The sequence below is a fragment of the Mytilus galloprovincialis genome, chromosome 7 (assembly GCF_965363235.1).
Source record: "Mytilus galloprovincialis chromosome 7, xbMytGall1.hap1.1, whole genome shotgun sequence".
Classification (NCBI taxonomy): Eukaryota; Metazoa; Mollusca; class Bivalvia; order Mytilida; family Mytilidae; genus Mytilus; species Mytilus galloprovincialis.
The window spans coordinates 71,004,356-71,030,543 of NC_134844.1; the positions used below are offsets into that span (position 1 = coordinate 71,004,356).

Here is a 26,188-nt window from a genome sequence, read left to right on the forward strand (position 1 = left end):
ACTCAAACAAAAAACTTAAAGGTTTAAATCGTGAAGTAAATATGATTTTTCCCCAGACTTTGCTGACAACTTTTAAAAACTTCATTTGAAATCGAAAGTGGACCAACAATTTTCATCAAAAGTCATCAAAATGTGCATTTTCTTCTCATCTTGAAGTTAGATTTTATACTCAATGTACATGTACATCTGTTAAGTTGGTCAATATGAATGATGAACATAGCTTTTCCATGGAAAATTAATTCCCTCCAACTTAGGTCTTTACATAAAGATATTTTAGAGAAAAACAACACAAATGAACAAAAAGAAATATGGGATATAAGAAAATGAGAAAGCAAACAAGAGGAGACATAGAGATCATAACACACTGTCTTCATATATCAAAATGAAATGCTTTTGCTCATTGTTCAAGGTTGACTGTGACCTATAGTTGTTTACCTGTACATCTATGTCATTTTGGTCCCTCGACGAGGATTGTCTCATTTGCAACTATACCACATTTTCTTATTTCTATCTTAATGACTATACCAACATGCCCACTTTTATCTGCTCAAAAGTAAATTAGTGAGTTTACAGAACAAAGGGTTTTTTCGCCTGGGTCAAGGTGTAACTCCTATAATTTACTAATTCTTTTTTAATTGTAATATTGCTGTAAAGAGTACTTATTTTTAAAAATCTCCCTTTTGAATCATATGCTGTTGATAAACATTTCTGTTCAAATTATTATCTGAATTTTTGTTGATTTAAATTGTTTGAATGTGTTAAATAATCATTATTTAAGGTCGATAACTCACATATGGATTCCACTGAAAATTTCGTTTGTGTTGACTTATTCAGTGTAGATCTCGTCATTCTAAATACTTTTTGCTATACTGAGATTTTCTTTGTGTACTATATTTTTATGTATAAATGTATAATTGAGAAAATAAATCATCTTTAAAGGGCCATAACTTCTATCAGATATTGTCTGAATTTTTATCTATTCAATCTTTTTAAAACTCGTTTTGCTGGTCATATGTTGTCTGCATAGTTTTTGTCCAAAATATACATTAATAAATTTAAAGATTTTGTCTTGCTGATCATTTTTAGAACTATTATAGCCTTCAAGATGATGGGCAAAATCAAAAATTGCCATTTAAGGACAATATCTTGTATAAGGAGTTGTCCCACAATTTGTGTCCAATAGTGTACATATGTAGACAGATAATGACATTCTGAACACATTTGCCCTGTCTGATTTTCTCGGTCTGTATTTCAGAGGGGAAGATTTTTTGTAAAAGTAAAGTAAATGGATGATGATGGACAGCCACACCATAGGTTGTGACATTAAACAATCGGTGATGAGAAAATGCTCAACTTTCAAAAAATGATCTGCAATGGATAGAAATTGACCTTATGCAAGTGCACATTTATATGTACCTGTATACAACTTTGATTGGTTTTAGGAACATTGAACATGTTCAAATATGAAAGAAAACATAAAAATATAACATATTATTGTAAAGCAATATAATATTTCCCACAGAACGTAACCAAAAGTTAGCGTGCAATAAATTCTAATATTGCACTAGTGCAATAAATCTTCAAAATTCATGACGTCATCAACGTTTAAATCTTAGTTTAAACCAATTTTTACTTTCAAATATTATATTGCTATACAATAAAAGGGTTATTGCATGAATATTGGGGAATATTGTCCCTCGTAGAACATATATTGCACTCGCAAGCTCGTGCAATATAAAATTCTACTCGGGACAATATTCCCCAATATTCATGCAATAACCCTATATTATAACAAATCAATTTTTAAACCATTACAGGCTTTTGATAGAGATTTCATTTCAAGCTGAAATATATAGGATAACAGATGTATTGATATTCACTTTCATAAGGTTGATTAAGCCCATATCATAAAATGAAAACACAATAATGACAAGTTATATTTATTCAATACATAAAACTAAAAGACATGATTTGGTAATGCCACAAGCAAACACATATAAGACATAATATAAACATACAAATGCTGGGAAAAAAAAGGAAACTAGATATTTCAGATATGAATTTTTATTTAATAAAATGTAAAGTTGAATGAATATTTCTTTGTGGATTTCATAGTTAAAAAAATTTGTATAAAGTTATAATGCATTTTTTATATGGGGTTCTGTTCTTCTTTGTTTAAAAAATGCATAAAAATTTCAACCCAAAAACTTGAAATATGTGTTTCTTTTGTATTGGATTCTGTTACACTTAGTTTGAAAAAATTGGAAAAAGCATTAAAAATTTCAACTCAAAACTTGAAATATATGACTGAAATTATTTTCAAACAGTAAACATAAAATGAAAATGAGGCTATATTGTATCAAAATGAGGCTACCCTGTCAAGTTCTTTAAATAAAACAAAATACATCAAAGCTTAGCCAGTTTGAAAGTGACCAGCTTGATGCCAAATGTTAAAGGCTGGATTTTTTTTCTACATATTTCCCTTATTCAGCCAAATTTTCTGGTAATCTGGTTCTTTTAAAGAGGTTTTACAAGTAATAAGAAGCAAACATATATATAAATAGTACATAAAACCATAATAACAAAAATAAAAATCTATACATCGACTAATTCTACTTACTAGAATTTGACCTTACTATCTAAATGTTTATCTAATCGACCATTTCATGTCTTAGACGGCTCTACGTTATACACATATTTTGTAAGCGATCATTTTGTTCAAATACTAACAGATCTGAAGATATTTTAAAATCATTTAATTTTTTAAAACAAGATTCAGGTAAACTTTTTCTTTTAAAGGTGGTACCTAACACCTGAACTAAAATTTATTTGGCTCAATTAATTTTCTTAAATTACACTGGTTATATAGCAGTTTGACAAACACTCATTTTGATCATTGAGAAGCTTAATATTCCCTGAAAAACACAATGTCATTAAAATGTTCTGCTGATTTTACAGAGTTATCTTCCTGTAGTGTTATGTACCACCTTAAATACCACAAATTCATCTATACAGCTGTATCAGTTGTTCACCTATGAGCAATTATGCTTTTCTTATGATTTTATTAGCCAATTCAATATTTCCAAATATTGTGGTTTACTGAAAATTTTGGCATTGATATAACAGGAAATTAGATTTCAAATAAAATGCATATATACAAAAGACATGAATGATGAGCATGATTTTTACATTTTTATGAGGATAATGTTTTTACAAAAGTAGAACGGCAGTTTATATCCCTCCTTTGCTGGAGTACAATAAAAATATGTCACTGAAATATAAATAAGCCTATGTACATCATTTGTGTGTTTGGAATGAAAAATTTAAAAAAAAGGGAAACTTTGTCAAATTCATTATGATAAAATGCAGTTTATGAATGAATGCATATGACTACCAAGAAGATATATTTTCAAATTTCAGGAACTTGAAAACCCTTTATATATTTGTCAAATTTTATCAGAATACAGTTTTTTCATGGTTTGGAAAACATTTGTAATGTCAATAGACAATTTTTATATTTGTAAGTTCAAACTGACCAAAAAAATACAAATATAAAATAAAAATTTTGCTGAACATTTAAATTTCTTGTTTTTTGTCTCTTTATAAAAGTAACAAAAAGTTGATATATCAGGAATGATATACAATAAATTCACAGAAATTTTGACCAATGGAGGGTTAAAATACCCTTTAACAAGATCTATAACAAATATGCTAGGGATATTATAATATATTATAATTTGGCCTACTTAAAGAACAAGGGGAGATAATTTCAACCAAGTTTCTATCTGCAAGGTAATGAATGGTATATACCTAGGTTTGTATTTTCAAATTATTTATTTAAATTACTTAAAAATAATAAAATAATGGTGGCTGTCTTAGTTACCCAAGGGATATTATCAATAATTCATTTTCCTCCACAGAAAAGGGAAAATACATAAACTACTATAAATGGTAGACGACTCTCTTTAACCAAGTTACCAAAGGTAGGTAATCCATAATTCATTTTCCTCCACAGAAAAGGGAAAATTGCATAATCTACTTATGGAACTGACTTTCCTAAACCAAGTTACCAAAGGGAGGTAATCGATAATTACCCCAAAAAACTTGGTGAAAAAAGATACCTCTGACAAAATTTTTTTTTTCAACTCAATTTGGTTTTACATGATAATTTCTGATGACTATTTACACTCTGAGAATCTCAAGACTATTGTTATAACATATGGCGATCCAATCGGGCTGTGTTGATGACCACTGTATCTGATTTATCTCCCCTGCTGCTGTGTATGCCAAGATAGGATCCTCAATTGCCCTCGGCATGGACTGTATATCCCATATTAATGCTTGATGGTCATCAGCTATAAATGGAAATAAAATAAATAACTAAATTTCTTAGGTGGATTTCATGCTTTGTGCTTTATTTCATCAACTTGATCAAGTTTAAACATAGATAGTTGTTGTTTTTATCATTAAACTTATTGTAAATTGATTTAAAATTTGTTTTTCTATTCTAAGTATTGGAAACAAGAAGAGATGTAGCAAGGTTGAACAATACACATAACTTGAATTAAAAATAAAAAGTTTACACAGAGAAATTTCTCATATATGAATAAAATTTGATGGTATCATGCCGATCTTGAAATTCAAAAGCTCAAACATTAACATTTTAACTACCATATATACAGCGGATTTTTTTCGTGGGTGTAAAATTTTGCAATTTTCCTTGAAAAAGGTATACGAAATATTTTGGTGGTTATTATTTTGGCAGATTCAAAACATTTATCAATACCTCTGCATGTGCACTTTTAAATTGGCAGAATTTGTTTTGGCTATTTTGCTATTAGCTGCCAAAGAAATCAAAATTTTATCCTTCACCTTTAGAAAAAAGATAAAATAGCTGTTATAGTTGAGCTTGATAATAAGGCTATTGGTTTTCTCGTTTGAATTGTTCTACATTGACATTTTGAGGCCTTTTATAGCTGACTATGTGGTATGGGCTTTGCTCATTGTTGAAGGCCGTACAGTGACCTATAATTGATAATTTCTGTGTCATTTTTATCTCTTGTGGAGAGTTGTCTCGTTGGCAATAATACCACATCTTCTCTTTTTATATTGAGCATGCCTACTATTAATTCCAACACTTACCTGCTGTACAGATATGACAACTCGAGTGTGGAGCCCAGGCAATACTGTTGACACATGCTCTATGGTTGTTTAATCTAGCTACTGGTGTACAAGGTACTCTTACATCCAAAATCACCACCTAAAATATTAGTAAAATAACTTTTAAATTTTGTTGTCACAAATTATAAATCGAATTGAATAATACATATATATATATAGGTGATTAATGTCCATTGGGAAATATGACATGCATACTGGTCATGGTTTGTTGAGTATTAGACTAACAAGCTGTTGTTACATTGTTTTCATGCCACAAATAAGTTCAAAATACATGTACATATACAGTGAGATTAGTTATTACTATTATCATGATTATGGGAAATGTTGGATACAACCCATGCTATCAAAATCAAAAATGGAAGTTGTAATTTTTGCAACTTCGTGGCAATTTAATTTTGCCATTTTCAAATTCACTTGATGTAATTAGATAAGGAAAAATCCATTTTTTTTTTACTTTCGCAACGATTTATTTTCGCATTATTTTTCTACTCGAAAAGTCATGAAATAAATTAGTTGGTTTACAGTTCATATATCTAGTGAAAAGATTTATTACAGAATCAAATTTTGGTTACCTCTAAAGCGTCCATTGCCATGGTTGCTAGGTAGTTAGGATCTTGTTTGTTCCATCCAAGTCTAAGTAATGGATGATGCTGTGGGTCTTCATAGATAATTGTAGAATGTTCTAGATGTCGAAGGTCAAACATTCTTACTGAACCATCTGCACCTGAAAAATTTCATAGAGAGCTATAATAACAAATTCCAAAGGTAATATCTTAACAAGAGGCTCTAAAGAGCCTGTGTGGCTCACCTGTATTTACTGATGCTTTGGAAATCATGTAAAATAAGGTTTTAATCATAATTTATAGTACAAGATATCATTAGATACTATAATAATATCTAAGATAATAGCCAAAAACTTCAAAATTTCCATAAAATTACTAACTGAGGGGCAGCAACCCAACAACTGGTTTCAGAGGAGAAGATTTTTGTAAAAGATAACAAAAATTTAAGAAAAATTGGTAAAATTGACTATAAAGAGCAATAACTCCTGAAGGGGTCAACTGACCATTTTGGTCATTTGACTTATTTGTAGATCTTACTTTGCTGATCATTTTTGTTGTTTAAAGTTTATCCCTATCTATAATAACATTCAAGATAATAACCAAAAACGGCAAAATTTCCTTAAAATTACCAATTAAGGGGTAGCAACCCAACAACCAGTTGTCCGATTCATCTGAAAATTTCAGGGCAGATAGACATTGACTTGATAAACAATTTTAACCCATGTCAGATTTGCTCTAAATGCTTTGATTAGAAATCTACAGTTTACCTCTATGTTCTATTTTTAGCCATGGTGGCCATCTTGGTTGGCTGGCTGGGTCAACAGACACATTTTTTTAACTAGATACCCCAATGATGAATGTGGTCAAGTTTGGTTTAATTTGGCCAAGTAATTTCAGAGAGGAAGATTTTTGTAAAAGTTAACGAAGCCGGGCGGGCAAGGTGAGCTAAAAAGGAGAGGAGAGAGATACCAAAAGTATTCAAAGTCATGAGTCAAAGAAAATTTGACAATATTTAGACAAAAAATGAACAACGAATAAAAGACATGAAAAACAAACAGTCTAAATAACAAAACTGTTGTTAAAATTCCTTCATTTGTATCTGGTGAGGGAAAATTGGTTATTACAACAAATATCATCAATCAATCAATCTAGCGACTGGTCAATCAATTTCATTAGCAGATATTCATCTGATGTTGAAATTAATCATGTTAATATTGCTTAGGGCTGTTCCATAAAAACAGACATTAATAGGGAAGACGCTTCAAAATCTCCAATATGTATAATGAGTAAAAGTGCAAAAAATATCAAAAATTGCCTCTACCGATAATAGTAATATCAAATTTTCAAAGTGTCTTATTTGGTAAAGATTGAACAGCCATTTAGTGAAAAATATATTGCTTTAGATTTACCTCAGTTCCTATTGAAAAATATTGGTTTCAACACCTGAAAAGTTCTGTTAATAAATGTGAAATAGGTAAAATAGCATAACGTTTTAAAAATAAGATTGGTAAACATGAAGTGATGCTTTTAACCATTTTGCCATTTAATCTATTAGTGACTGTATTTGTGTCCCTATATATGAATGTTTATTATCTTATTAAGTTTGATATAAAATTATCAATTAACCATGGAAAATGCTAACTTATGTTATTTTAATTTCTGAATACAAGTGGCGAAGAGGTCCAAACTAGGTAGATAATATTTTTCACTAGGATAAATGTGATGTGAATGTGTCCTTACCAACACTGGCAAACATGTCTCTTCCACCTCCTGCCCGACTGAAAGCAATATCATACACCTCTTTATCATGGGCTATCAGTTGTGTCTTTACATGACCAGATACCAAATTGACTCGTCCCAGGACCTGACCAGTCTGAAAAGAAAGAAAATTGTATACCATCAATAACTTCTTTTAGCAGAATTCAAAGTAAAATAATACGTGCAAGTGATCTGCCTCATTTATGACATCAAAACTTTACCAGTCTATTATTGATCAACAAACATCTAGAACTCCAAGTTGAACTTTTCATTAAACTTTGAAAAACAACCAGTCCTGAGGTAAGATATAAAGTTATTAGCAATGAGGGAAAGATAAAATTTTAAATTGGTAATTAAACCAGTTCATTGGTGAGAAGTTAAAAACAATTATACTTTTATTGATCATATGTTGTGAGGTTTCTTTTAAAACATTTAAATAAAAAGAAATGTTGTGATATTATAACTTGGTATGAGTCATATTGTAATAAAATTTCAATCAGTTAAAAAGATATGAATCAATTTTCTTTTTTTCAAATCTGTATGGGCCAATAAGACCTTATGTACCAACCTCTAGTCCCCAAATTGTACATGTTGTGTCTATACTTGATGTTCCAAGGAGATTTGGATCAACTTCATTCCAGTCAAATGATGTCAATGGTGCACAAAAGTCTGAGTTCTTATTCTGAAATAAAATTATACAGGCTTACAATGAGAAAATTATTGCAGGGTTAACTTGCAGCAAAATAAATAGGAAAAGAAGTCTGAGTCGGGTCTCTGACAGTACAGAAATATTTAGTCTTTAGCTTACACTTCAAAAATTAAATTCATACTGTCTAAAAATTCTGTTGATTACATCATGAAAAGCCATTTATTTTCAATATTTTTCATAGTGGTAAAGCTAAAAAGGTAAAACATGGACAGAGAAACGAGACTCTTAAATTGATTTTTTTTGCATTATATCATTTTTAAATATTGGTCAATTTAACTGTTTTTCAAAATGTTGCTTAGCCTTGTATTTTAAAAACAATGATTTAATTTTAAAAACAATGATTTAACAAAATTGTCAAAAGTCATCATTAAGAAATTAGATATCAAAACTTGTAAAAATTGTAAATTGTGAATTCTTATATTTGATAAAGAAAAGCAGATATAGATGGGGTATGAATGCAAATGAGATAACTATCAAACAAGGTCTAAATAACATGGATTTAAGCAGTGATATAAAGGTAAATTACTTACATTGTTTAAGAGACATTCTAATCTTGTATCATTATCACTCACTCTCCATACCCTAAGGTAATCACCACTGGTAGCTAACAGATCTGGGAAAACCCCTTTCTATAAATAAAATTACATATAGATATTTAAGATGTAAAAGTTATATAAAATCTATAAAAAATCTGACCAGCTAGTCTTACAAACTTTCAAAATTATGTTCAAACACAAAAATTCAACTGCTCATCCTGTTTATTATCATGATTATAGTGTTGTGTCAGGTGTGAAGGGTAAAAAAATATTGAACAAATTATGTTTCAGCTCTTACAATGTCTTACATGTAATTTTTTCCTTTACAGACATAGCTTTTGATTGCAAATCTTTGGTTAGTTATGTAATAGAATAGAAAATGTGTCAAAGAGACAACCAATTGGTCCTTAAAGCATCTACAAAATTCTGCACTCCTAGGCAGGCTTCAGCTGGCCTCTAAGCAGTAATGTATACAATCACGAGTTCAGCAAGTGTATTTACAACTTGTCTGATAGTTTAAACATATTTATTTCTAGTGGATTGGGAAACAAGTTTTGCAACTTATATTAATCCCTTTCCACTTTGAGGGTGCAAGTGCTGCCTTGTAGCAGCATTAGCCTACTCTTTTTTCGAAATCTACAAGGGTGTCTTTAATGTGCAAGTGATATGGCTCTCTCTTAACACGGGTCAGCTATTTATAGTCCCCTTCCGACGGACTATCATCGTTTCCTCAAGACCATACTCGCCGATGGTGTCAAGGGAGAGTTGAGTTCCTGAAATTTGCATCCCAAACGGGAATCGAACCAGGAACCTTTGTGTTAGTAGTCCGATGCACTAACCACTACACCACGGCTCTCTCTGAAACAAACTTTTAGGATATAGACAGTTGTTTAGTGTTGATGATTATATGTTGAGACATCAAATTGTTTTTGTATGGTTTTATGTTGTTCAGTCGTATTACAAAATTTTCTAATGATTGATTGAGTGTTGTTGTTTTAATGCCACTTTTGTGCTATTTCAGGGCAGCCAGTTTTTATTGGTGGAGGATTCAGAGTGCTTGGGGAAAACCACCGACCTTTGATAAGAAAACTGACAATACTAGTCAATTAAGATTGAACATGTTGAAGTTGAGTGCACCTGCACAGGGGGGGTATGAACTTGCTAGTGATTACAGTAGTAGAACTACTTAGACCACTTGGCCACTAAGGTCACAAATTTTCTAATGAAATGGAATGGTAAATCTTTATTTCCTTTACTAAACAAATCATATAATCTGTATACTTCAATCAAAATTATATTTCTATTGGTTCAAATGTCATGAATGTATGTGTTTTTTATTACTTACTGCATCAGGAATCCACATGATTTTGGTTGTAGGGTATGGATGGTCAAAAGTACTCTTGGCTGTGAATTCAGATGTTTCTTCATCAAGGGACACAATTTGCACCTTTAACATAACAACAAAATTATCAAACCTGCCAATTTTATTAATCCCAAATTTCAATTAACAAAGGATAACACAAGATTAATGTAAAGCGTATTTATCATATTATATTGTTTTTTTTAATTCATTATTTTTTGTGGTTTACAAACTGGAGTTGCCTTAAAAAAAGTTAACCATGAACTAAAAGCTTCAAAGACTTTTTTTAGAGTCTTAGAGCTTTTATTCACACTTTGGTAAATCCACAAATCAAATATATTTCAAAAATACAATTTTCCAGCAATCCATAAAAAAAAATGAAACACTTATTCAGTTTTTTTTTTAGAATACAACAAATACATTTACCATTTTAATCTATAATGCTTTCTTTGAAACAAAGAAAATAAACAAAATTAAACTGCTCTCTTAGTCAAATACATTTTGCTAAACATTTTGAATCCTATGCTAAAAATTTAGACAACTATACATTTGTTCAAAAAGCAGTACACAATATTTTTCTTCTTTTTAAATTCACTTACTTTGTTGTTATATTCCTCCACAAAACTACCAAGAGCTAAGCGAAATCTTTTATCAGGTCTTATGCTCCAGTTCATACTATATACTGTCCATGGTGCATCATACTTATAAATCTCTTTCCTCTTTCCCGGGGGTGGAGCAGGAGGAGCTCCTGGCAAGGCACACATTTTTATTGCTGAATAGAGAATTGGAAAATTAATTGTACTGTCAGACTTCCATAAATGTACATGTACATGTATGCAGGGTTTCCGCTGGCGGTCGCCATTTTCGCAATTTGCGAAAAAATAATAATTGTGGCGATTAAAATTCGTCATTGGCGAAAGAATTTGGCGAAAGAAATATATAAAACGATTTATTTTTAGCCATCTTGTTTATTTACTTTTTTCGGGTTTCTCTGACTTTACCGATCAGACAATACTCGGAATTCACCTTGAACTCGTTAAGATTTTGACAGAAAATCAATAATCAGCTGATTGCATTCATAGATCATTCGTAGCTATCGACATCAAAGGACTAATTAATAAAGGTGTTGATTGTTATGATATAACAAAATGATATGTTTAAATGGCTTCTGTCACATGTCACAAAAGGGAACTATTAACCACTTTGCGACGCACGTGTTTGAAGCAAATTATTTACGCTGCCTCTCCTTCTTTTAATGATAGTCCAGAAAAGAAAATTGTTGTTATGACGAAAAATGTTCAAAAGCAAGAAAGGTCTCTGATTTAAAACTTTATCATTTAACTTTCATATAGATCATTGATTTGAGTGGGTACTCCAAAGTCATTTTAGTGACACACGTGTTTCAAGCATATAGTTTTACTTATTTACGATGGTCTAGAAAAGAAAACTGTCGTTATGAAGAAATCTATTCAAAAAGTTTGGCATGATAGTAACCCTTCAATGTAATGACTACACCTTACACGAGGGATCAATTCTTGCTTCGTTTTGTTGTAAAAACGACTTCTTATTTAGGGGGGGGGGGGGGGGGGGGGGGCTGGAAAAAAGGAAAATTTTAAAAGAAAAACATATTGTGTTACTTGGCGAAAAAAATGATAAAGTGGCGAAAAATATATTGCTTTGGCGAAAGAGGTGGCGAAAAAAATAATTGACCCAGGGGAAACCCTGCATGTATGTGTAGTGGCACAATTATACCATATATACAGGGTTTAAGCTAGGATTTTGAGGGCTTTAGTCACTTTTACGCGCTATTAAAATCAACCTATTTTGTGTAAAAGCAATGGACCAATGATGTATATTACTAGCTTCATCTTTTGACTTAGTCAGATTTAAGGGATTGAGGCACCAGCATGATTGGCAGTTATTGTATGATTTGACTGTATTGGCCATTATTATGAAAGATTCTGACATGGAATCCAGAAATTTAGTTCACAATTTATCTTCAGTTTGTTCCAGGGGTCATTCCTGATCAACAAAAGCTGGATTCTATTTTTTTTTAAACAAGGAATCACAGCAGAAATTAATAAGTTGGAGTTGTCTTTCTTAGTCCGATGTTTTCTTTGAATTTTTGCATGAATATAGATATAAATTGACTATTGGGATCTTTTGTGAATTTTTTAATATTTTAATGGAGATATACTAATGATATTTTTTTCTGGTAAAATCAAAACTTTTGAGATTAATATGTGCTTTTTTTTTAATGTGCAAACATTTTTTCTGTTTTTTTTGTATCAAACCACTGACTGCATGGAAATATTAATTAAATGTTAGATGACCTGACACACTTATCCATGTACATTTAACACTTTAATAATGTGTTGATAGATTAAGTGAGACATAATTAAATGTTGAAAGACAATCATGAACTTTTAAAAATAAAATTACTTTGAAAAAGTGTATGATTTATTTTAAAAATTATTTATCATAAGTGTCCTGACTCCATGGGATGCTAGAATTTCCACTGTCTTTGGTTTTGTATCGTTCAATGATGAAGATAATTTAATGTTCCTTATTAAAAAAAATGACAAAAATTATTAAATGAAAATGTCAACTGTAACAACAAATATAAATTATGAATATCCTTTCAACAACTTATCTGTGAAAACCTTTTCAACAAATTATGTATATAATATCATTTCAACTTAAAAATTGTAACAAAGTAACTGTTAATTTAAAAAGTTTAATTTTTGACTGAGTTGGAGACAGTGAAGCAATGGGGTAGGCAACGGGGGTTTTCTACATTTAACACAACCATATTTTGAAACCTTTTTTCCTGTGTACTTTTAATATTTACCCTAGCCCAGCATATGTGGCACCTTATCTTGTTTCCCAAAGTCTACTGGCAAACAGAGTTAACCTACATGTGTTTGATCTGTCTTGAGTCTTGACGTGGTAGATTTCACAATATAACATACAGAGTGTCTGACGCTACCAAAACCCAAAGTTTGATGGCCCATTTCTTTGTTTTAGGAGGCATGAATTGCTTGAATGCATCCCTCCCTTTGTAAGGTATCATGAATCGTCACCTATCGTTTGGGGACATGTTGGTTCTTCATTTTTGTCTGTTAAGGGAGTCTTTAATTTCTGAGTTTGTGAGATACATCATTATTAGCCTCCCATCTTTGCTCACCTCACTGGTGCGTATCAGTGAAGTGAAGATACCTTATTATCTGCATAATTTCGTCCATTTCTTTGAAAAATTAGAGACCATGACTTATATTTTTAATAACTATAAACATGATAAAACCTTCAAGTATTGGGATTAATAAATTACAGGATAAAAACAATCTATGTACATTGTCAGAAAATATAACATTTTTGTCCTAAATTCTAAAGCTCATACAATTATATTTTATTTTCCATCAATGTACATATATATTGAATATGAGAATAAAATTTTGCCTGTTTATATAAAAATATAATTGTTCTGGCTTTTTTACTTTAATATATGTGTGTGGCTCTGATCTGGCTGCGGTTTAACATCTTAGAATTGAAATACATTTATATATGATTTATAAAAACATTACCGGTTTCATGTTAATTTTCAAATCATTGCAATATTACTTTGCTCTTCATGGGCCCTTTAATTAGAATACAAATATCTTATCTCTGAAATCAAAATATCCTATATATGGAATAAAAATGTCTTATCTTATCTAATTATAACTATCAATTATTTGGTTGTGAAAAATAGACATCTGGAAAAAATATCCTTCTTTGGGTCTCATATGTTTTGTGGACCATTAACTTCTGGGATAAATGGGGAAAACCTCTTTCAAATTTCAATATATAAAATTCTTGGTGCCATCAGTCATTGTTGGGGGACATATTTACATCTGCCAGCTGTCATTATTTTCGTCTGAAAGTTCGCTGACCCCTTCTCTTTCAGACCGATGTCATTTTGAGGTCAATGCATTTCATACCGTTGACCAAGAAGATCTACTTCTCCCACCGAAAATCCCTCAAACTCGTTCTCAGAACTATCGGACATTTTTATGTCTCAGAATGTTACAGACACGATACAGACCATGAAACGACATTTTACTAATATTTACTATAATTTTGCGTCCTTGACATCGGCAAGTGAGAGAGGAATGTGATTGGATTGTTTTATTTAGAACTTCCATAAAAGGAGTGCGACCTTTTGCACTCGTGGGAAAAATCCAATTACCGCGCCAACGGAAGTTGGATTATTACTTGATTTTATTCTCCGTGCAATTGTTAAAATCGTTTTTCGTAATTTGTATCATAATGTTTATCAAAATATTCATGAAATTAAATTCAACTTTCCTTCTAAATAACCTTTTTTCGACGAAAAAGGTCACATGTTCGCATCACATGTTTGTACAAAATGGCGGCGGCTTATTTTGTTTGTTGACGCTACCGATCTTTCATTGTATTGAAATATATATAAGGTAACAAATTCAGTCAGAATTGATATTCTTTAACTGTGATATACAAGCTTCCTGAAAACCTATATATGTATTGGTTAAACGTAGCTTTACGGGGGGAAATGAGTTAAAAGACAAAAAAAATATGATTATCACGTGATTGTCTATGCCTGAAAGCATTGTTCGGCCTGGCTACGGGGATGCCTCAACACATTGTTCGGCCTGGCTACGGGGATGCCTCAACGCATTGTTCGCCTTGAAAGGGTTAAATTAACAGTAGAAAAATCAACAAAAAAAAAGTTAAAAAAAAGGGAATTTTCATGGTACAACTGTTGTACTTATGAACTCAAAATCGTTAATTTTTTTTGTAACTTTTTTAATTCCTGCATCTGCGCAGAAATCTACTTCCTTTTTTCGTTGCATGAAACTTTGAGTAAAATATATATTTATCAGTCTAGTACAATATAGCATGTATAGGAAGGAATGCAATACCAATTTCATTTTTAATAATTCCACGATATGAAAAAACGTTACCTGATGATAGCGTTTTTTTGTTTACATTGCCTATGACGTCATAACTGAAATAAACGTAACAACTTAATTCCCTTACAACAGAACAAAAATAGGAAACGTTAAGGTATTTCCGTTTTTGAAATCAAAATATGTTTGAATTAAAAAAAAAAAATCATTCAGACTTCGTCCCCTTATTCAGGTAATGCCTGCCTCATATTACCTACGAATATCTGAAGTTTTTGAAACTTCATATAAACCATATTATAAATAGCATTTAATAAAAGTATGCAGAACGAATCCAGGGCAAACACACTCTATGGGTGAACGAACTCAGGGCGAACAGACCAGATGTTTATCGTAAAAATACATGGCACTGGCTACAATTTACAAATGATAGTTACCATGGTTACATTGAAAATCCCATGAATTAAAGTAAAGGTTAATTTGTAAAAATCACATGCATGTTTTAACAAAGTCGTTTCAAATGTAAACAATGAAACATTCGTAAAAACCAACGTAATTTGAAGCAACAAAGACATATACTTACCGATGAACTGTTAATCGATGATATATGTAGAACAAAATCAAATTAGAATGTAAAGAAATGATTCATTTTGCCTGATTTATGACATATTTTGATGTTTAAAACACTAGACAGGAAATTTCTTGGTCAATAAAAATAGGATTACGATTATCGTAAATTCCTTTTTGAAGTGTTGATGAATAAATAAATGAAATATCTTCTGCATTAATTTGATGAATGAACAAACATTGTTTAAAGATTAAATGAATATCTTTTGATAATAAATTTGATTAAAAATTATTTAATTTACGACAATAATCGTAAATCGATTTTCGATCGACGTTCATGAAATGCTTGTAAATGTAACAGTAAATGATCATAGTTATAAGCGTTTAAAAGATATTTGTATGTTTTATTTTGTGCGAGCAAAAACATTCAGCGGGAAATGCCCCAAATAAATTAATGAACGAAAATGACAGAATTAGAAGGATCAGAATCCAGGGACAAGCCCGTAAACGTACCTGAGGCTCTATTCAAGGACGTCAAATACTATGTCGTTGGCGATATTGAAAAAGAGGTCCAAAATTAATCAATTACTAAAATTATCTAGTATTGTGATGTCTGATGAATTTCTTCTACTTTTGTCACACCATCTTCCTCCACCAATAAGGCTAAAAATATATGTTTGGTTCGACCATTTGTTTATCACCAACCCTAAATCATCCTGTTGTAAATGGAAAGATTAAATAATTTGAACTCATGTCTGTATCTGTATTTCCCACTTATGAAATTAGGATGGGTACGTCACAGATTCCTTTCGGCTAATATGAGGCAGGCATAACCTGTGAATGGGGACGAAGTCTGTATGTATTATTATTTTAATTCAATCACGTTGACAAAAGAAACCGAAATACTGTACGTAACGTTCCCGATTTTGATTCTGTTGTTAGGGAATATTAGCTGTGACGTTCTTTAAGTTATGACGTCATATTCGATGTTAACAAAACAACGCTTTCATCAGGTAACGTTTTTTCATATCAAACAATTATTAAAATTGAATTTGTATTGAGATCCAATCTTTTATTTTACTAGACTGATAAATATAATTTTTTTCAAAGTCTCATGCAAACAAGACAGATATCTGTGCAAAAGCGGAGAAAACCGGAACAGGAAGTAGAACTGAAAAAAAAATTTAACGATTTTGAGTTCATAAGTAGAATGAAAAATTCGGGAAATTTTCCCGATTTTTTTTTTTTTTTTTTTTTTTTATTGATTTTTTCTACCGTAATTGGGGACTTCGTCCCCATATTATGTGACGGGTTGGTCTGCGCACAATAAGTCGCGCTTGCTGAGGAGTGCTGATTTAAACTCCTCGGTAGTAGTGGCGCACACTCCTGAGTATTCCAGATGGTTCCAGTTTATTGCAGTGCGCACAAAAATAGAGTTCTTGAATTGTTCTGTCTTACTGGTTGGAACTATTACCGCACGTTTGTTGTTACGGACTTGGTGGTCTATAATGTTTTTTGTTACAAAGTTATTGTACGTTGTTGCTTTGATTTGTCTCTTTGGTCTGTGAAATTTGATTAAATCGTCGGGAGGAAGTGCTGGTATCTTCCCCTCAACCACTTTGAAAAAGAAGATCAGTCGTTGTTGGCGTCTGGATTGTAATGACGGGAGCTGTAGTTCTTTTAGCATTTTTGTCATACATCCTTCCTCTCTTGATTTGTAGTCTTTGGTAATGAATCTAGCACCTCTCTTTTGTATGGATTCTAGTTTGTCAATGTCTTTTTGGGTATATGGGTCCCAAATAATTGATACATACTCCATAATTGATCGTATGAGAGCTATATATGCTGTTTTACGGCATTCCATAGGACAGTGTTGTAGGTTCCTTCTAAGGAAGCCTAGGGTAGAACTGGCTTTGTTACATGTATTTGTTATTTGTTCTTTCCATTTAAGATCTTCTTGTATTTGGAGTCCTAGGTATGGGTTGGATGACACTTGTTCAAGCGTGTGGTTGTTAAGGTTGTAAAATCGCTGACTCTTACTTTTCAGACTAAGCATATAACATTTTTTGGCGTTGAAGCGCATACCCCAGTCGTCGGCCCATTTTTCTAGTGATTTCAGATCCTCTTGTAGTTTGTTATGGTCATTTTGGTTTTTGATTACCCGGTACAGCAGACAGTCGACTGCAAATAGTCGGACTGATGAGTTTACTGCCTCTGGGAGATCATTTATGTGACACAGGAAGAGGATGTCATGAATTTCTATTTAGTTAAGTTAGAGTTCTCAAAATAATGGGTAATACGAATGGCCAATTAACACCATAAATACCAGAATAACACTTGAAATTTTAATTTTAGCACATATGGGTGAATAAGAGGGGCATAAAGGGAGGGTATCTGCATGGAAGAATGCAAAATAAAATTGCTATTTCACAATGAGCAAACAATAAAAAATTTCCAGCATGTTGATCTTTTTACCGATTAACAAAACACACTGAAAAACTTAACTTTTTTATATTTTCACCATGTTCACGGCTGCACGTGAAATAAAAATATCAAATCATGTTGCACGAAAAAAAAACTTTACCACCCTCTTTAAACATTGATTAAAAAAAAAAATATTACATTAATATGAGGCAGGCATTACCTGTGAATGGGGACGAAGTCTGTATTAATTATTTTTTTTTAATTCAAACATTTTTATATAAGAAACAAATAACGTAACGTTTACAATTTTGGTTCTGTTGTTAGGGATTTAGTTGTGACGTTACTTTAGTTATGACGTCATATTCAATATTAACAAAGGTAACGTTTTTTCATATTAAACAATTATTAAAAATGAATGGGTATTGAGTTCCAATCCTACATTTTACTAGACTGATAAATATATATTATATTCTAAGTCTCATGCAAACAAGAGCGGAACATTCAAAAAGGAAGTAGATTTCTGCACAGATGCAAGGATTTAAAAAAGTCTAAAAATAAAAAAGTTAACGATTTTGAGTTCATTAGTAGAATATACATCCAGTCTTCACGCTTAACCACAGACTACCAGCCCAGGCTTCTCTTCTCTACAGGGGAAAAGAAGCTAACTTATATTTTCATAAAGTTGCACTTCAAAAATTTATTGTAAAGACTGTACATCATAATCTGTGATCAACACCAATATTTATTTATAAATAGTAAATTATCTTTCTTTGTGTTTAGGTGTCTGAATACAATTAGAAAATGCATATTCACAAATATTCAATTTATAGGTATTGGAACTCCTGAATGCAGGTGGAGCTAAACAAGACACCTATCTGAGTGAGATGGTCAGTCATGTGATTTCTGACGACCCATCACAAGATGAATATTCAGAAGCCAAGGAATTATTTGATCTTCCTGTTGTCAGGGTAATTATACATCATTTCAGGCCTAAAATAAAATATTGTTTGTTTTCCCAATCCCGACCGACCCTGCAAAAATGGTCCTACTCATAAAATTTTATTGTCAAAACTTAGTCAAATATTATTTTCTTCTTTTTCAATTTTCAGGCTTGCTGGATCATTCGATAATTTTCAAGCTTTTTGGAAAATAAAATTATTTCCTTACCTACCTACCCACATCTGCTTGGCAGGGTCGGTATTGGGGAAACAAACAATTATACATTAATTTAGGCTTCATGATATATGAAAGAATATGTTTTGCAGTGAAAAAAATGTTGACAGCTGAATTTTAAGATTTATCCACACATATCTTTGATTAATCAATTTTTAACTTGTATGCTTCATATTTAACGACAAAGCCATCTGCTATTTATTTATTTATTTATTTGCTAATAAATGATATATTTCTGTTATTACACTTTCAACACTGGTACATTCATTTGACCATTTACTGATGAATTCACACAGTATTGTTAATCTTTTTCTTTGTTTATTTTCAGTCCAGCTGGGTTTACCTGTCTATAAAATGCAAGAAACAGCTTCCGTATCCTTTGCAATAATATTATTTCACAGATAAATATGCATTATGATTTAGATAATATATATATAGTCCTTTATTTTTAAAAGCTATAAAAATAGGAGAAAAACCAAGAAATTCTGAGCTTTTTAAGTTTTTTTTCAGAAGCACCTAATAACTTAAATTATTTTCCTTCTATATTTCTATTTTGCCAGCTATAGTCATGATGGCAACTAAATTTCTTGAGGACAATCTGGATACATGAAAAAGACTAACAATTTTGTGTGCTCAAATTCGCAAATTTAACTCCACAAATTAAAGAGACTGCAAGAATTTGTTCTCAAACAATCCCTCCAATTGTAAAAAAAATGTAAACATCAACCTTGATAGTGGGTCTCATTGGGGTCTAAGTGTGACCCTGGATTGCCGATTTTTTGTAAACGTGACACGTGAAAGTCAAATTATTGTGTCGGGCAAACGGGAAATGAGGTCTAGCGGGACCCGGGAAATGACAAAAAATGAGAATTGCTTATGTACATAGTGTAAGCAGGACACGGGAATCTGACAAAACAGTAAGCGGAACCCCCCAATGAGACCCCCTTGATAGAATATAAAAGAAAAGAGGAACCACTCAAAAAGGCAGAATATTGACATCTTGACATAGGTTAGAGCTTTGACAGATATTCAGATAACATACAAATGTTGCACACATTTATTACTGTAAATTCAGAAATTATTGCATGCATTTCTTATTGCAATTTTGACATTTTAGACTAAAATGTGATTTTTATCTTTGCAATATTGAGAAAAATCCTTTTTAATTGATATGAAAAATTTTTGCAAGTTTAAAATATTGCGATTATAAAGCCGTCGCATTTTTGCAATAATTTTTGAATTTACAGTACAGAAAAATGGGAGGTTCATTCTCATTTATCCAACTTTTTTAAACTATAGGTTGTACAGGTAAAAAAAAAAAGTTGGATAGATGAGATCAAAGGTAATCAAGAACAAAAGGTTTCTTTAATTAGAGTTTGGGTTGAATGACAGGTGAAAATAAGACTGAAAATTATACTCCGTTAAATTTTCTGTAGTATTATTTAGCATAGCATGTTAAAAAGTGCAATTGACATTTAGTTCATGTAATGTAAATCATTTGAAAGTATTTTCAAGTTTTTAACCGTTAATTAAAATGTGAATTGGATAGAAAAATATCAGTTGCACTTTTATTCATGAAGAGATGGAGCTTTTTTTTTTGTGTAATATATTCTATTCCTTAATTTTTTTATATCCGGCAAAGGTTTGCTTTATAACGCAAAGGGTTGCATCATATAACGCAAAGATAGGAAGAAAAATATAAAAAAAAATGTGTGGCTCTGTATGCTTCCATACATATTTACTTTCATAAAATGTTAATATAAAACTATTACTGATTTGTGGTTTTCTTCTGTATAAATGACAAAACATTTATTTATTATTTAAAATATACAATTGTACTAGATTTTTATTTAAAAATAAAATGTAACAAGTTTAAAATCGCCTATTTTATATACATATTTTAAATAATATAAAAACATACAGGAACAAATTTACTGTCAAATTTTAGAAAGACACCTTACTATTACTAAACAAACAACCCAATTATTAACAAAAATAAAAAGTTGGCTAAATGAGGATACCTTATTTTAAAAAGTTGGATAAATGAGAAGACACCAAATGGGAGATTGTAGAAAAGATTGTATTAATAGTATATTCAAAGTGGGTATACTGTTTTACCTCTGTCTGTCCATCAGTCCATCTGTCCCATGAAAATTTTGTCACATTTTTCTCAGGAACTACAATACAAGGATTTCTGAAATTTGGTTTCAAGGTTTGAATAAGTCAACTATACCATGTATACTGTGTATACCGTGTGATGTGTTTTCAAATTCATCACTCAACAACTTCCTGTTTACAAAACACTTGTATGATTTTATGCATGATAGCCAAGTTGAAAATTTTCGTCACGTTTTTCTCAGAAACTTCAATACAATAATTTCTGAAATTTAGTTTCAGGATTTATACAAGTCAGCTATACCGTGTGATGCATTTTCAGATTCATCGCTCAACAACTTCCTGTTTACCGAATACTTGCATATTTTTCCACTATTAAAATTATCCACTTGCGGCGTGGGTATCATCAGTGAGCAGTAGGTTGCAGTTTCACTTGTTATATCAGTATTAGGACAGTTATAGGACACAATTTCTTGATATAGCTTTTACAGTATTGATCACTTATGGTATATTTAAATGCTTATAATTTTCTTAACTGTTTGAAGCATCCCAGTATTTTCTCCAGCAGACCTTCTATTCTCGGGAGTTGTTGCTTGTTCATCTCAGGTAATATTATGATTATGAATATAGGAAGTGGTTTAATTGCCAATAAGACAAATTAACATAAAAGACCTAAAAGCAGTTGTCAATAATTACAACTCTTTGGACTGCCTTTGACAATGAATAGAATCCAAACTGTATTGGATGTTATAAAAGGAAATGGAGACAAACTGCAAAAAAATCAAAAGAGAAAACCAATGGCTTGATTTATTCTACTATAATGAAAGAAAAGGAAATTCAATCATGGCAGACAGCAAACAACGACCATCACATAATTCTGGGCCTATACAGACAAACACACAAATAGTTTATTTGATTCTTGTATATGTAGAGAAGCAATTATGTGTTTTTGGAAACCACAATAAAACATTATTCAGTTTCCAATGTTCAAATCGGAAAAGTTGAAACCACAAAACTTAAAATTTGAAGATAAACTTTCTTGTAAAAATTAAATAAACTATGCTAACAGCTATGAAGGAATATACTCCTCAGTATAAACCAACACATTTCAGCAGTTCATTTTATTTTACCTTTAACATTACTTAGCAAAATTAATTGCATACATTGTTGATAAGTTTACATGTTTACTTTTATGAGATTGTCTATTTATAGCTTGATGCACATGTGTATTTTCTTGAGATTGTCTATTTATAGCTTGACGCACATGTTTATTTTCTTGAGATTGTCTATTTATAGCTTGATGCACATGCTTATTTTCTTGAGATTGTCTATTTATAGCTTGATGAAGAAGAGATTGGTGACATGTTTATCTTCTTGTTATTGTCTATTTATAGCTTGATGCAGAAGATACTTTACATGTATGGGGAATGATAACTTACAATGGAGGGAAATGTCAGCAGAAACTGGATAGTAAATGTACACATCTAATTACTACAGCTACAGAAGGAGTAAGATATATATATAGAAGTCCAATCAAATTCTACTTTTGACTTTTATTGTTCCTCATATCATCACCTACATCATGAGTAGTTTAATATCATTTTAGTGATCATTTCTAACAGTGTACAGTTGTCAACAATAAGCAGAATCCATGCCATAAACTAAGCTATAATAGGCCTTGGGATAACAAACTGTAAAATAATTCAAAACAGAAAAACAGCTGCCTTATTTACTAAACCTATCATAAACAAAAAATTATAATAAAAAACAATCAAGCACAATGATATATTTTTGGTAATTATACTCCTGCATTAAAAAAGGGGGGGTATACTGTTTTACCTCTGTCTGTCCTTCCGTCAGTCCGTCGGTCAGTCCGTCCGTCCCATGAATATTTTTCGTTGCATTTTTCTCAGGAACTACAATACAAGGATTTCTGAAATTTGGTTTCAGGGTTTATCTTAGTCAGCTATACCGTGTGATGAGTTTTCAGATTGATCACCTGACAACTTCCTGTTTACCCAACACTTGTATGATTTTACACATGACAGCCCAGTTGAAAATTTTCGTCACATTTTTCTCAGGAACTACAATACAAGGATTTCTGAAATTTGGTTTCAGGATTTATATAAGTCAGCTATACTGTGTGATGCGTTTTCAGATTCATCACTTGACAACTTCCTGTTTACCGAACACTTTTACACATATTTTTACACTATTAATATTATCCACTTGCGGCGGGGGTATCATCAGTGAGCAGTAGCTCGCAGTTTCACTTGTTATTTGCAAAATTAGAAATTGTTATGCATATTTATCAGCTTTATTATTTAGTAATAAATTTTGACCATAAAGGATATCATTCAATAAAATAACTCAAGCCAAACACCTTCAAACCTTGCCAACAAAAACTCAATTTTGGAATAACCTGAGAAATCAACCATGTGAATAACAATGTTTATGATCTTTATTTGTAGGCAAAATATGAGGCAGCTTTGAAACATGCAGAAAAGGTTAACATAGTGACACCAGACTGGGTAACAGACAGCATCAAGAAAGAGGCCAAAGTGGATGAATCTATATACCATCCACGACTGATTGTTTATCCTGAACCAGAGCCCCCCACGCCCCCAACACCGCCTGCTACCCCACCCCAGGAGAAGATTCCAACTCCACCTTTACCACAGCCTATGGATACAAGTGAACCACAGACAATGCCAATTCTAGATAGAGCAAATATGGGTTTACCAAGGCCAAACTTTGCAGACTTTTCGGAGAGAGTACAGAAAGGTCGTGTACGCCCTGACAAATCTCCAAGACGCTCACCAGGCCACCAGGATTCTGCAGGACGGAACATGTCAAAACAGGTGATTTCTCAACAGCTGGCAGCAGCTGTTTTAGAGAGACGGTTATCCAATGAAGATAAAGGAATATCCCGCCCTGATACACCCGGTAGTTCAGCACGTCCTGGCACCCCCAGTGGCACTGCAAGAGAAGCACTTGCTCGTATGGTCAACAATCGTATACAGGTTTGCCTGCTCGCAGCTTCTTTGCACGACATGCATGTCACTGTTACGATTGTTGTGGTATTTTCTCTTGCATGAATTCAGTCCTAGGGTCATGTTTCGTTCCCCTTCTTAGTTGTCCCTTTTATCAATCATTAATGTTCTTAATAGATTTTTAGTTTGCTTTATGTAGTTGTTGCATACTTGAATGGTCAGGCAGAATAGATTATATGTTTTAAGTTTCTGTTTTTAATTTTATACATGAAGGTTCAAGTTTTGTTATTTTTTTCAGTCTTCAACACCAACAAAAAATATATTAATTTATTTAGTTTTTGTGACCCTAGTGTTATAAATGGTTTTTTTTTTTTTTTTTTTTCTTTTATAAAGTTGATGCATATTTTGTGTTTTTAAAAAGAATCAAGAGTACAATTGATTAACAATTAACTAGTAGGCTTATTTTGGGAAATTGACACAGATTTTAAAGTTTATGTAAGTTGTGCTACCAAGAAATATTTTAATACTTAATTTGTGTGAAAATAATTTTAGTTTTTCTTTCATCCTATAAAAATCTTATTTGGCTAACTAACAAGCAAGCATACATCCTTCAGTGATAAACAACACACAAATATTGTCAGGCCTTGCTTGAAGAAAGTGTCTTTTATTTTTAACATAGCTGCATGTTTAATTCTTAAAAACAGTCATTCTGATCTTTATTCACATAGATAATGCATATATATTTAGAACGATAGAATTATATTTACCATGTTTAAATTTTTTGAAAGTTTGTGGTTGAATTATGTAGCAGTACTCCAGTGTTTTGCTAGAATTTAAGGGCAAATGGGCACAATTTTAAGATGAAGGGTGCAAAAGGGCAATTTCTTGACTGAAATAGGATGACCTTGATCATGTTTATAGAGTTAAAATATTAAATCATTATTTAATTGGTGTATTTTTGAATTTTTTAAAGTTTTAACTTTATTTAAAATGATTAATTTTCATTGAAAAGTATTTATTTCCCTAAGAATACAAATGAAAATGCATAAGGGTAGAGGGGTGCACATAAAGGGAAACAGTGAGCACAGAAATGGCCTACGGGAGCTGCCATCCCTTATTTAGATTAGCTCTACTCTTTGCTTGCTATGGAATGCACTGCCTCGATGGTAGCACAATATTCTCCAAACAAGACCGTTAAATTTTCTAAAATTAAAACAGGAAAAAAACTAAAAATATAACTATTGTCACTGATTGTGTAGAAAAATTGTATAGCATAAGAAGAGTGGTTTGAATCTAATTCTCTTAAAAAGTTAGATATTAGAAGGCAAAACAAAATTTCTTTTTCAATGAAAAATTGTAATCTTTCTGTGCAAATACTGGTTGGCTCAAAGTCGGAATAATGTGTCTGGGTAAGGTGACATGTCATCATGTCTTCTTGCCAACTGTTACCTTAAGATTGTGGAATACATGTAACTGAAATTCTAAGAGAATTACTGAGACACATAACCACACAGGCTAGTGAGCACTGTAGAAAAACTTATTTAAGTATTTGGTCTGGAAAAGTATGAATACTGTGTGAAAGAAAGGCAAACGATACCAAAAGGACATTCAAACTCATAAATTGAAAAATAAACTTACAATGCCATGGGTCAAAAAGAAAAAGACCAATGGACAAACAACAGTACACAAAACACAACATAGAAAACTTAAAACAAAAAAATAACCTCACCAAAAAGTTAGGGTGATGTCTGGTGTTCTGGAAGGGTACAAGAACCTGCTCCACATGTGACACCTGTCATGCTTCAAAATATGTTGATCAGTATCAAGTGTAAGGGATTTTAAAATCTGCTGTTTAGTTTCCTCTCTTGAACAATTTAAAACCAA

General features: G+C 31.6%; 2 protein-coding genes across 2 annotated transcripts in view; one reads left to right on the forward strand and one right to left on the reverse strand.

Annotated features, from left to right (window-relative positions):
- Positions 1–1,927: 1,927 nt before the first annotated feature.
- Positions 1,928–15,771, reverse strand: LOC143083592 (DDB1- and CUL4-associated factor 7). Its single transcript, XM_076259857.1, has 9 exons — positions 15,616–15,771; positions 10,707–10,879; positions 10,093–10,194; positions 8,742–8,840; positions 8,071–8,184; positions 7,485–7,617; positions 5,754–5,905; positions 5,143–5,260; positions 1,928–4,355 (listed from the first exon to the last, which is right to left on the reverse strand). Exons 2-9 carry the CDS (start codon positions 10,869–10,871, stop codon positions 4,183–4,185), a joined length of 1,056 nt encoding a protein of 351 aa, XP_076115972.1. The 5' UTR covers positions 10,872–10,879; positions 15,616–15,771; the 3' UTR covers positions 1,928–4,182.
- A 224-nt stretch (positions 15,772–15,995) lies between these two features.
- LOC143084262 (PAX-interacting protein 1-like) overlaps positions 15,996–26,188 on the forward strand; it is a 48,067-nt gene continuing 37,874 nt past the window's right edge. The window contains exons 1-6 of the mRNA XM_076260671.1: positions 15,996–16,168; positions 18,854–18,991; positions 19,525–19,568; positions 21,857–21,917; positions 22,706–22,819; positions 23,783–24,172. Of these exons, the coding sequence (XP_076116786.1) occupies positions 16,064–16,168; positions 18,854–18,991; positions 19,525–19,568; positions 21,857–21,917; positions 22,706–22,819; positions 23,783–24,172 (852 nt within the window). The 5' untranslated portion in view covers positions 15,996–16,063. The remainder of the gene's footprint in view (positions 16,169–18,853; positions 18,992–19,524; positions 19,569–21,856; positions 21,918–22,705; positions 22,820–23,782; positions 24,173–26,188) is intronic.